General features: G+C 47.4%; 1 protein-coding gene across 1 annotated transcript in view; it reads right to left on the reverse strand.

Moving 5' to 3' along the window:
* Positions 1 to 896: 896 nt before the first annotated feature.
* Positions 897 to 13,914, reverse strand: part of LOC117357823 (zinc finger protein 883-like) — a 40,997-nt gene continuing 27,979 nt past the window's right edge. Inside the window, exons 7-8 of the mRNA XM_033938976.1 lie at positions 11,031 to 11,138; positions 897 to 2,553 (exon numbers count right to left, since the gene is read on the reverse strand). Of these exons, the coding sequence (XP_033794867.1) occupies positions 1,055 to 2,553; positions 11,031 to 11,138 (1,607 nt within the window). The 3' untranslated portion in view covers positions 897 to 1,054. The remainder of the gene's footprint in view (positions 2,554 to 11,030; positions 11,139 to 13,914) is intronic.

Consider the following 13,914-nt stretch of genomic DNA (forward strand, 5'->3'; position numbering starts at 1 on the left):
AGCAACAGCAGCATAGAATCACGCTTAGTGTCACCTAAGTGTGCTTAGGTGGTGGCAAGCATTCTAACAATTAGGTGCACTCTATGTCTAAAAGCCTGCACCTAACTCAAAAACATGCCCACAGTCCACCCCCTAACCACGACCATTTTTAAGCATGTTCATTGCACTAGGCACCTGTTGTAGAATGATGCCTAACTTTCAATTAACTCCAATTCGTGCCGATTTAACTTATTACTCAATCAAGTTAGGTGCCTGCATCGCTAGGTGCTCTAATGTATGTGGCTAACATTAGGCACACTTTATAGAATTTGGGGGTATAAATTTATAATCTATTTCTATGAGCCCATTCTACCTTCAGCTGTAGGAATGTTTAATCTCAGCATATCCTGATGCTTATAGACAACCATATGGATGTGAAGGAGTTTTCTTATTTGTGCATCTAAATTTCAAGGCATTTAAGAGACCAGTTCACAATTCCAACTTCATACGAGAGTGCAGGAATTGCAAGTTGATTGATGGCTCGTATCTTATTCTTTGCTGTTAGAGTTCCTTTCAGTATCAGTTTTAATCACTATTTGCTGGTCTTTTCTCTTCACACTTTGCGATGGATTGTTGCTCCTTCTTTTACTCTTAGAAATCAATATACCCCTAAATTTCAAGTTCCTTGATAGAACAGTCGTCAGTAAGAGAGAGGTTTTCAGTTTCTCAATTTTTTTCTCCTAAGAATGTTGCCTTAGTACATTTATCCAGGCCAAAAGTCATCCTGATGTCATCTGAAAGGCTTTTTACTAAACGGGAGTTCTTCTGCTAAATGGTAGTTGCTGGAACTGTAGTGCTTCAAGTTATCTTCAAACAGCAGCTATGATTTTACCTCTTCTGCTTTGCATATTCTGTACTTATAGTGAGTTCTCACTCAGTCCTTCTGCTTATCAGAATACCTACATCTAGACAATTTATTTATATAATTTTCTTTTCTGTTTTTTCTATCTCTTTTTTTTTTTTTTAACTTCATCTAGTACTTTCAGCATACTGTTGAAGCACGCGAGTTCTTCCTTCATTCCACTTTGATTATGTCATTCCACTTTGATCCCTCTCCAGTGTGGAACCTTTCATGTTTTTTGAGTTTATACTTTTGACTGAAGGTTTTATCACACTGAGAGCATTTAAATGGTTTCTCTCCAGTGTGGATTCTTTCATGATATGCTAGACCACATTTTGAAGTGAAGCTTTTGTCACATTTAGAACATTTAAATGGTTTCTCCCCACTGTGGGTTCTTTCATGATAGATTAGGCCATATTTTCTAGTGAAGCTTTTATCACATTCTGAACATGCATATGGTTTTTCTTCAGCATGGACTATTTCATGCTTTTTTAGATCAGATTTTGAGTAGAAATATTTATCACATTCTGGACATTTAACTGGTTTATCACCTTTGTGGCTTCTTTCATGATATGTTAGGCCATATTTTCGAGTGAAGCTTTTATCACATCTAAGACATTTATATGGTTTTTCTTCTGCATGAATTATTTCATGCTTTTTTTGATCATAGTTTGAATGGAAACATGTATCACATTGGGAACATTTATATGGCTTCTCTCCAGTGTGACTTCTTTCATGGATTGTGAGTTTATATTTTTGAGAGAAGCATTTGTCACATTCAAAACATTTAAATGGTTTCTCTTCAGTATGGATCATTTCATGTTTTCTCTTGTCGTATTTTGAACGAAAACATTTATCACATTCAGAACACTTGAACGGTTTCTCACCAGTGTGGATTCTTTCATGAATTCTGAGGTTATTTTTTTGATTGAAACTTTTATCACATTTACAACATTTAAAAGGTTTTACTCCAGTATGAATTATATCATGCTTTCTTACATCAGATTTTGAGCGGAAATATTTATCACATTCAGAACATTTAAAAGGTTTCTCTCCAGAATGGATTCTTTCATGAATTCGGAGGTTATTTTTTTGACTGAAGCTTTTATCACATACGGAACATTTAAACTGCTTTGCTGTATTGAGGTTTATTTCATGCACTCTTTTCTTTCTAGTCTTGATTAATTCAAGTCTTTTCAGTTTAAATATCTGACTCAAGCTTTTATAATGTAGAGAACATTTCGATGGTTTTAGTTCTTTATGATCTTTCTGATGACTTGCAGGCTGGGATCTACATATAGATCTTTTTTCACTTTCAGTACATTGAAATGGTTTATCTTGTTTGTGAATTTTTTCTTGTCCTGTTAGGTTTGACTTCCCAGTGAACCCTTCCTGGCATGCAGTGCCTTGAAATAGTCTGTTTCCATTAAGCCTCTTATTTGGACCGAGATTTGAGAAGTGGGTGAGATTATTCTCTTGTTTAGCACATGCACTGGGTCTCTCCGCTTTCAGGGCTTCTTCTTTCATGCCAGAAGGTGTTACTTTACTAATACCTCCCACACAATCGGCTGAAGGATCTGATCTGTCTCTGTAGTAGTCTTTATGTTTCCATTCTTCGCTCTGCTGTCCAAAACACATTCTCATTCTATTATTCTCACTCCCAAATCCATCATCTGTTGGTTAAAAATGAGAGTATGTATATAAATTATATCTCTATCTAACTGCATATATATGCAAATATCCACACAGTTTTCTTTGTATCAGTGGTTCCCAACCCTGTCCTGGAGAACCACCAGGCCAGTCGGGTTTTCATGACAGCCCTAATGAATATGCATGAGAGAGATCTGGATATAATGGGGGTGCCAGACATGCAAATCTGCTCCATGCATATTCATTAGGGCTATCCTGAAAACACAACTGGCCTGGTGGTCCTCCAAGACAGGGTTGGGAACCACTGCTTTATAGGCCTTTGCTTGGTGGCTCCAAAAGAAGAAGAAATGGTGTTCCTTGTATACAAGTGGCACATGAACAGACAAAAACAAATCTTAATCTCATCCACTGATTCTGCACATCTTATTCTCTAGTCTCTGCAGCGATTCCCTTCACATCAACTACATTTACTAACAAAAAGCTCCTAACACCCTGTTGGAGACCTAGGATTCATTCAGGACCTGGTTGCTAATCCTCACACGTGGTAGTTTAAGAAAACTGAATTATAATTACTAAGAAATAATAATGTAACTGAAAATTACTAATAATATTCACCATCTATGTGGAAATTTAGAAATACTCCAGAGCAGTGGTTCTTAAACCTGTCTTGGGGGAACCCCAGCCAGTCAGGTTTTAAGATATCCCTAATGAATATGCATAACTCAAATTCTTAAAACCAGCTATTAAACATTTAATACAACCAAGTATTATCTGAATCAATTCAATTTTAATCTTATCTCCCACAGTTCATTTCATTACAGTACTTTTTACAACTTACCAATACTTAATTTATTAATAAATATCTGAATAACTTAGTCAGTGAACCTAATAATCCACATCATTCACTAACTTCCCAACTTTCACACACATAACTACAGTCATTGTGATTTACTTTTATCCAAAACTGGATCTTGGTTAGTTCATGGGTTCATTAGTCCATTGTCATCTAGTCAGAGATGCTTCAAACTAAGAGTTGCCCAACAGTCTAGCACCTGAAAATCACCGTTTCTTAAACACAATCGGCAGGCCTCTCTGTCCTCAGGATGGTCCTAAGCATTCAGCTCAACACAAGACTGTGTTTTGCCACCTGGCGTCTTCATGGGCTGTGTTTGCAAGGCTCACCAACATCACAACTTCACCTACCATACAAAATAATTCACATACATTCCCCTTCATTCATACTAAAACCTCACTAAAATCTTTAAAACACCTTTCACCTACCAGTAAACTAAGATTTTGGTGAGGTTTTAGTATGAATGAAAGGGAATGTATGTGAATTATTTTGTATGGTAGGTGAAGTTGTGATGTTGGGGAGCCTTGCAAACACAGCTCCTGAAGCCGCCAGGTGACGAAACACAGTCTTGTGTTGAGCTGAATGCTTAGGACCATCCTGAGGACAGAGAGGCCTGCCGATTGTGTTTAAGAAACGGTGATTTTCAGGTGCTAGACTGTTGGGCAACTCTGTCTGAAGCCTCTCTGACTAGATGATCATGGACTAATGAACTCAGGAACTAACCAAGATCCAGTTTTAGATAAAAGTAATCACAATGACTGTAGTTATGTGTGTGAAAGTTGGGAAGTTAGTGAATGATGTGGATTATTAGGCTCACTGACTAAATTATTCTGATATTTATTAATAAATTAAGTATTGATAAGTTGTAAAAAGTACTGTAATGAAATGAACTGTGGGAGATAAGATTAAAATTGAATTGATTCAGATAACTTGTTAGTATTAAATGTTTAATAGCTGGTTTTAAGAATTTGAGTTATCCATCTATTTAACTAACTTGGAAAAAAAAAAACCCCAAGCTTAGGCTATAGGTTAATGAATATGCATGAGGCAGATATTCATATAATAAAGGTGACAGGTATGCAAATTTGCCTCATGCATATTCATTACTTACTAAAAAGATGGAGCACACAATAAATCAGAAAATAGCTTCTTTTGAATAGTGAGAAATTAAACGAACTTGAGCTATGGACTTCAAAAATTCTTCTTAAAATTTCCATTTTAATTCATATATCATAAATCCTCTAAAACAATTTCATATAATCTACAAAGCTCAGAGTTCATCTATAAATATACCCCGGAGGAGATCCTCCCCCCTCTACATTCATCTAAAGTCAATGTGTCATTAAAATTTTTTCAGTTTCTTCTTACCACTTAATGCAATCACAGTGTTATCACTGGCACTAGTTCTCCAGATGCTAATTGATCAGTAGTTCATTTTAAGAAGAATTTTTTGAAGTTGATAGCTTCTTATGAATAGTGAAGGAGAAATTAGGTTCTTACCTGCTAATTTACTTTCTTTTAGCTTCTCCAGACCAGTAGAGGTTAACTTTACGAATGGGTATATATCTAATCATGACCAGCAGGTGGAGACTGAAAACAAAACTTTGGGACAGTATATCCTAGCCCCTCCTCTCTATTTCCCTCAGTCTGCCGAATAGCCAAGCAGAACCAAGAACTGGAAAACAACAGAGAGAAAAAACAATACTCCGAAAGGAGTAACAAATAACAAAACCCAAAATGCTGTTGGAAAATGCAGAGGAGAAATTCCCGAAGGAAGAATGTCCCCACAGCTCGCCAGCTAAGCCAGCCGAGCCACAGCCGCTGTTCTTCAATTCTCCCCGGCCCTAGAAAAATACTAGAACCCGCAGCAAAAAACCAAAAACTGCCCGCGCAACAGCCCCAACAACAACAACAACAGACAGGGTGGGGACCTCTACTGGTCTGGAGAAGCTAAAAGAAAGTAAATTAGCAGGTAAGAACCTAATTTCTCCTTCTTTAGCACTCTCCAGACCAGTAGAGGTTAACTTTACGAATGGGACGTACCAAAGCAGTCCCTCTCACGGGCGGGACCCCCGAAGGGCCGATACCAGTACACGCTCACCGAACACCGCGTCCCGACGCGCCTGCACATCAACCCGATAATGACGAACAAAGGAATGCAAGGAGGACCAAACCGCAGCCTTACAAATATCCACAGGAGGCACGAGCGACGACTCAGCCCAAGAAGCCGCCTGACCCCGAGTGGAATGAGCCTTGAGAAACTCCGGAACAGGCTGCTGTTTCAGAAGATAAGCGGAAGCAATCGTCTCCTTGATCCAGCGCGCAATAGTAGCCTTAGAAGCGCCAGCTCCCCGACGAGGACCCGCCAGGAGGACAAAGAGACGATCGGACTTCCGGAATTCCTGGGTCCGCTGCACATAAGAGCGAAGGACCCGACCGACATCCAACTTGCGCAGCTGCCGTTGCTCAGAAGAGCCCTCCCGACCACCCAAGACCGGGAGAACCACCGATTGATTGACATGAAAAGGAGAAACAACCTTAGGCAGAAAGGAAGGAACAGGCCGCAAGACGACCCGCTCCCTAGAAAACTCCAAGAAGGGAGTCCTACAAGAGAAAGCCTGCAGCTCAGAAACACGCCTAGCAGAAGTAATGGCCACCAAAAAGACCGCCTTCAAAGTAAGGTCCTTCAAAGAACAGTCGTCCAACGGCTCGAAAGGCGGACGCACCAATACAGAAAGCACCAGATTAAGATCCCAAGAGGGAACCGAGGGCCGTAGGGGAGGCCTAAGCAACTTGGCCGCCCGCAAAAACCTAATCACATCAGGAAGAGCCGATAAACGCTGACCTGACACCAACCCTCGAAAAGCCGACAGGGCCGCAAGATGAACCCGGAGAGAAGACCAAGCCAGGCCTCTATCCAGACCGTCCTGCAAGAACTCCAGAATGTTAGGCAGAGAAGCGCGAAAAGAGGTCACTCCCCGCGCCCGACACCATTCCTCAAAGAGACGCCAAACCCGCACATAAGCCCGAGAGGTAGAAAGCCTCCGGGACCCCAACAGTGTAGAGATCACCTTGTCGGAATATCCCTTCTTGCTAAGGCGACCCCTTTCAAGAGCCACGCCGTAAGACAGAAGGGAGACGGGTCGAACATGGGAATGGGACCCTGCAACAGCAGGTCGTCCGAGAGAGGCAGAGGAAGAGGACCCGCTACCAGGTGCCTCACCAGATCCGCATACCACGGACGGCGAGGCCAATCCGGCGCCACCAGCACCACCAAACCCGGATGGTAAACAATGCGAAGAAGCACTCTGCCCACCAGCGGCCAAGGAGGGAATACATACAACAGCCCCTCCGTTGGCCACTGCTGGACCAGAGCATCCAGACCCTCGGCCAGACCGTCCCTGCGACGACTGAAGAAGCGGGGCACTTTGGCGTTGCCACCCGTGGCCATCAGGTCCATCAGGGGCTGCCCCCAAGCCTGCACTATCAACTGAAACGCCTCGGCGCCGAGACACCACTCTCCTGGATCTAGGAAGTGACGACTGAGGAAGTCTGCCTGAACATTTTCTACTCCGGCTATGTGAGAGGCCGAGAGGTCCAGCAGATGGGATTCCGCCCAAACCATGAGCAGAGCCGCCTCCTGCGCCACCTGAGTGCTCTTGGTGCCCCCCTGACGATTGACATAAGCCACCGCCGTGGCATTGTCCGACAGCACTCTGACCGACTTGCCCCGCAACAGGGAGTGGAAAGCCAACAGCGCCAGACGGACCGCTCTGGTCTCCAACACGTTGATCGACCAGGCGGCCTCCTCCGCGGACCAGGTGCCCTGGGCTGAGTGACCCAAACACTGAGCCCCCCAACCCAGGAGACTCGCATCCGTCAGGAGCACCGTCCACTGCGGGAGATCCAGACCCACCCCCTGAACTAGGTGAGGGGTCTGGAGCCACCAACGCAGACTGCAGCGCGCCAAGCCTCGCAGGGGAACCGGAACATCCATCCCGTGCCTCTGGGGAGACCACCTCCGGAGCAGAGCATACTGGAGAGGACGCATGTGGGCCCGCGCCCACCTCACCACGTCCAGGGACGCCGCCATCGACCCCAAGACCCGGAGGAAATCTCGCGCCCGAGGACACCGGGACGCCAAAAGCAGGCGAATCTGAGATTGCAATTTGCTCACCCGGCCCTCTGGGAGGAAGACCTTCCCCAAGGAGGTGTCGAACAGCACCCCTAGGTACTCCAGACGCTGAGCCGGGACCAACCGACTCTTGGAAAGGTTGACCACCCAGCCCAGCGACCGGAGAAACTCCACCACCCGAGCAGTAACCCGGGAGCTTTCCTGCAACGACTTTGCCCGAATTAACCAGTCGTCCAGGTAGGGGTGTACCAGGATGCCCTCCGACCGCAAGGCTGCCGCGACGACCACCATCACCTTGGTGAACGTCCGAGGAGCCGTGGCCAGCCCAAAGGGAAGCGCACAGAACTGAAAGTGCCGACCCAAGATCGCAAAGCGCAGGAAACGCTGATGAGAGGCCCGAATGGGAACATGCAAGTAGGCCTCCGTCAGATCGAGAGAAGTGAGAAACTCCCCCGGCTGAACCGCCAGAATGACCGACCGCAGAGTTTCCATACGGAAAGAGGGAATCTTGAGAGCCCTGTTGACCCCTTTCAAATCGAGGATGGGCCGAAAAGTCCCCTCCTTCTTGGGCACCACAAAGTAAATGGAGTACCTGCCCGTGCCCCACTCCGGAGGGGGCACCGGAACAACTGCCCTGAGATCTAGCAAGCGCTGAAGGGTCTGGCGAAAAGCCTGCGTCTTCCCCGGAGTCTGACATGGAGAAGCGAGGAAAAAATCCGGTAGAGAGCGGGCGAACTCCAGGGCATAACCGTCCCGCACCACCTCCAGGACCCACTGATCGGACGTGATCTCGGCCCATTTGGGGAAAAATTCGCGCAGCCGGGCCCCCACCGGAACCAAAGGGGGCGCCGGCAAGGCGTCATTGTGCAGGACGGGAAGCGGGGGAACCGGCGGAGGGATTCCCTGCCCCCCGACGGGCCCCCCGAAAGGGCTGCATACGCTGGAAGAACCGACCCCGGGAAAATCCCGGAGACTGGAAAGAAGCAGCCCCACGCCCAGGGCGATACTTGCGAAAATCCCGCAAACGCCCCCGGGCCGCACCCCCCCGAGACGCCGGGCGGGCACGGTCCTCCGGCAGACGGGGAACTTTCGAGTCCGACAGAGTCTGAATCAACTTATCCAAATCCTCTCCAAACAAAAACGACCCCCGAAAGGGAAATTTAGTAAGCTTAGCTTTGGACGCAGCATCCGCCGCCCAAGCGCGCAGCCACAACACACGCCTTGCGGCCACGCCAAAAGCCATAGACTTAGCCGAGATCCGCACCAAGTCATAGAGAGCATCCGAGAGGAATGAGGCCGCCATCTCAATCTTCGCAACCTCCTGATCCACCAGAGACCAGTCGTCAGACTCTCGATCCAAGACCCGCTCCGCCCACCGAAACACGGCGCGAGCGACCAGTCCCCCACAAATAGCCGCCTGGACCCCAAAGCCAGAGACCTGAAAATTTTGCTTAAGGAGGCCCTCCAATTTGCGCTCCTCAGGATCTCGCAAGGCAGAACCGCCCTCAACAGGCACGGTATGCCGCTTGGAAATTGCCGAGACCACCGCATCCACGACCGGCGAAGCTAACGTAGCCCGATCCCCTTCAGGAATGGGATACAGGCGAGCCATGCTGCGCGCCAGCCGAAACGGCGTCTCCGGCGTTTTCCACTGCTCCAGGATAATATCCCGAATATCCTGATGCATAGGAAAAGAGCGGGAAACGGTACGGATCCCCCGCAACAGGGGGTCCCCCACACGCGGAGTCTCCGGCGGCGCGTCCTCAAAACGCAAAACCGAAGAAACCTGTTGAATAAGGTCAGGCAACTCATCTTTCTGAAAAAAACGCACCACAGACGCCTCGTCACTGGAGAACGGGAAATCCGACAACCCGCCGCCAGCTTCCGTCCCCTCCAGAGAGTCCTGGAATTCCTCAGAAGGGTCCAGGTCCTCCTCCAGACCGACCCGTTCCTCCGACCACAAATTCTCGTCCCACGACACCCGCGGACGCTTGGACAAGGGAGGCGGCGGAGGGGACGTCACGCCAGACGAAAGAGGCAAAGCCGCAGGAAGCGCGGAGGAAAAACCACCCCCCGAGACCCCCTGGGCGCAACCGGGACCCCCAGCCGCCTGAAAATAGGCTCTGCATAAAGAAAAGAAAAATTCAGGAGAAAACCCCCCCGAGGGTCCCAAGGGACTCCCTGCCACAGCAGGGGACCCAGCAGAACCTTGCCCCTGCATAGTCAAAACAGGGGGAAGGTCACCTGAGGTGGAAGACAAAATGGAGGGGCCAGACAGAGAAGATGGCGTCTTTCCCGCCAAAACAGCTCCCTCCACAGCCTGCAGCGGCTGAGAGACCTGAAAAGTCTCAGCCGCTAAAACAGGCAAGCCGGCATCAGCTGTCAAAATATCAGCTGAGAGGGAATCCTCAAAAACCCGACCGTCGGCGGCTCGGGGAATCCCTCCGTGGGCGGACGGAGAAGACCGGGCTTCTCCTCCGTTCCCTGCCGACTCGCGAGGCACCATCGGCGGGGAGCTCTGGGCGCCTGCAGCCGCTGCCGACGGAGCTCCTCCACCGCACCGGCCTGAACACCGCTTGCACAGGCCGGCCGCGAGTGCCTCGCGTCTGGAGCACAATGAGCACTTTTTCCCTTTAGAAGTGCTCATTGCTCCATACGCGACCTAGCTGTAAAAAAGTGCCGGTTAGTTGAAAAAATACAGTAAAATACAGTTTTCTTAAAGGGATACAACCCTCCAGACCAGCACTACCTCAGGATTTTTTTTTTTTTTTTTTTTTTACAGAACAGACTCCACAGGCTCTCAAAGCAATAGTCTTGCTTGATTTAGGGGGCAAGGCTTATTGCTGAGGCTCCACTAAAAAAATGTGGGGAGGTGGAGGAAGTGGGGGGAGGGACCCCGCTCGTGACCCGCCGGGTTTGACACCCCCGAGGTCGGACGAACCCCCAAACAGAGTCCGTCCAAGCTCCGTCCGGCTAAAAACAGGGACAATAAACCCCTTAAACAAATTCCAACAGCCCTACCAAGGGAGATGGGTACAGATCACTCAACACCTGCTGGAGACTGAAAGAAGACTGAGGGAAATAGAGAGGAGGGGCTAGGATATACTGTCCCAAAGTTTTGTTTTCAGTCTCCACCTGCTGGTCATGATTAGATATATACCCATTCGTAAAGTTAACCTCTACTGGTCTGGAGAGTGCTAAAGAATGCATATTCATTTGGGATATCTTGAAAACCTGAGGTCCCTCAGGACAGGTTTAAGAACCACTGTGTCCAGAGTAAGTCTCCCTCCAACTTAGGAATCAAAGAAACTCTTATATCTTGGCATCCCAAGTCCTCTAAATTTTCTTCACACTTCTACCTCTAACCCTCTGGTGTAGTTCCTTCCTATTTCTCCTACTGTAAACCGCGTCGAGCTCTACGAACGTGGAGATGATGCGGTATACAAACCTAAGGATTAGATTAGATTAGATTATATAGCAAGGTTTTTCTAACAAAAGAATTCTTGGCTCACCGCTCTTGGTATCACTATCTTCCTCTTCTCCCTCCATCTGGTCACTGAAATCAACCTCTTCTATTTTCAGAATCTCTAGTGTGGGGTCAACAGTGTAATTTTGGCCGTCTGTAAGAAGAATGGGAAAACATCATATTTTAAAGGAAAATTTTATCACTTAAGAAAAGCAACATGTCAAAAATTGAGATGATGGGAATTTTTATATGCTCTAAAAAATGTACCTACCTGGTGGAGGAAGTTAAGAACCTTCTATAGCTCTGAAAATGAAGCATGACCTACAACACAAACAGGTTCCTACAATACTAGGATAATTAAAACTGCTGCAGAATATAAGGGCATCTTTATCCAATGTTTATTCACTCCTTCAAAGAAGTCCAGCAAATTGGTGAGGCAAGATCTCTTTCGGCTGAACCCATGCTGACTCCGTCCCATTAAATCATGTTTGTCTACGTGTTTCACAATTTTATTTTTTATAATTGTTTCCACTATTATGCCTGGCACTGAAGTCAGACTTACCGGTCTGTAATTTCCCAGATCTCCCCCAGAACCCTTTTTAAAAATAAACACAATATCTTCAGGCATTTCCAGGGCTGCATACAAGTTCTTCAGCTCATGGCAAGTGGGGTCACACTATCAATCCTGCAGGGTCTTGTAATCTGAGTCCAACTTTCCTCTTCTTCTATTGATTAGTAAAACATTGCTTTCCGATGGGGGGACCACCTGCCCTGGAGGGGGTGACCAAAGCAGACAAACCATCCAGCCGTTTAGGCTGGCATCGGTCGTGTCACCCATGTGTTGATTCTGAGAGACATACCTCTTGACAAGACCTCCACTGGAGCCACCAATGCAAGCTGCGCTTTGCCTTCGAAGTCCAAGGGAGCTGCATCTGCAGGGAGTGGCACTGTGGCGACAAACTGGATAGAAGGAGTACTAGAGCAGGTGCATATGAGCTCTCACCCAAGGAACAACCTCCAGGAAAGCTGCCAGTGAGTCTAGCACCTGCAGGTAATGCCAGGCCATGGGGCTCGGAACTGCCAAGATCTGCTTCCTGAGCTTCTGTGTGCATGGCTCAGGAAGAAAAACAAGGCCCTGTGCCATATCGAATCACACTCTGAGATATTTCAACCAGAGTTGGACAAAGGTGACACTTTCAGAAGTTGACTATCCAACCCAAGTTTGGCAAGAAGCTCACCACCTGCTGAACTGCGTGCTCACCATCCTCTAGAAAGGGGTCCCTGATTAGCCATCCTGCGCAGTCGGGCTGTTACAACCTTGGTAAAGGTGCGGGGAGCCATGGCCAAACCAAAAGGAAGCGCAACAAATTGGAAGTGTCACTGCAGAATGTGAAATCTCAGATATTTCCTATGATCCAGAAAGATGGGGATGTGAAGATATGCCTCCATCAAATCCAAAGAGGCAAGGAATTCTCCCGGAGCCACTGCTGCTATGACAAAGTGGACTGTCTCCTTGCAAAAGCAGGGGGCCTTTAGGTTTACTGACCTCAAATCCAGAATGGATCTCTAGTCTTCTTGGGGCACAATGAAGTATAAAGAGTATTTGCCTAAACTCGACTCTTCTTCGGGAACTGATTCTATGGCATGAACGTCTAAGAGTCATTGCACTGTTGCTCGGACTCTGATTTCCTACTCTGGCCATCCAGCTGGGGAGTTGAGGAACAAAACTGGATGAAGCCGAGAAACTCGATCTTGTGCCCCTCCCAAATAATGTCCAGATGAAATCTGTTCCAATTCCTTCCAGAAAGCTGACAGCTGCCCGCCAATATGAGGAGCAGCGGTCATTATCTTGGCGTCATTGTTGCTTCATGGGGGCCAAGCCATCATGGAAGCCCGTGGGCTGCTGGTGCCTATAACTGCCAAACTCTGTCTGGACTCCTGAAAGGACCTCCGAGATGAGTAACCGGAGGAAAATTGGCAGGATCTCCAAAAGGCACAAAAATTGCCTCTGCTGTCCGGGAGGGATTTGGGACAGTGATCCGCCACACAGGCCATGAGGTTGTCCAGTCCTTTGCCAAATAGCATCTGCCTCTTGAAGGGCAATCTGCTGAGACTGACATTGGAAGCCGAGTCACCCGCAAACTGTCTGGATCCAGAGCCTCTGGCAGGCAGAAATGGAGTAAGCCGAAATTTTACTTAGGACTCTGATGATGTCATAAAGAGCATCAGCCATATAATCTACTCCCCTCCTTAAATATGTGGGGACAGGAATCCCCAAGCTGAGGAACTAGTCCATAATCTGGTATGACAGGCCCATGCCACGAAGGAAGCAGCTGCTGCAGCTTTGATACCCAAAGCAGCGTCTCAAACATCTTAAGAATCACATCCACTTTACTGTCTTCTGTGTCCTTCAGCATCACTCCACCCTCACTAGGAAGGGAGGTGAATTTGGTCACTTGCACTACTACAGAATCTACTTTCGGCTGTACAAACAACTGCTGGAAGTCTGGAGTCATAGGACAGAGCTTAGACATAGCTCTGGCCACCTTTAGAGAGCCTTCAGGTGACTCCCATTGATCAGTGACTAAGGAGGTGATGTCCGGGTGAGCAGGAAAAAAGCTTGTCTGTGCATTGGCTCCGCTAATAATGGAACATTGAGAGGTTATGGGCTGCTAGGCATCGAGCTTCAATGCAGAGAGGGTGTCAGAAATGACACTGGAAATGGAAGCTGATTTAAAACGGAAACATACTGAGGGATATCGCAGTGATCTGCTGCCATTCCTGCCCCCTGGCCACTGAACCCCGTTAGGGATACCAAATCATCGACAAGACGCAGAAGAGCCATGCAACAAGGCATGGAAAAGGACTTCCAATAATCCCAGTCTTACTCCAAAGGATCACTGATGCTAGGAGTGCTAGGAGCTGGCATG

The sequence above is a fragment of the Geotrypetes seraphini genome, chromosome 3 (genome assembly GCF_902459505.1).
Source record: "Geotrypetes seraphini chromosome 3, aGeoSer1.1, whole genome shotgun sequence".
NCBI lineage: Eukaryota > Metazoa > Chordata > Amphibia > Gymnophiona > Dermophiidae > Geotrypetes > Geotrypetes seraphini.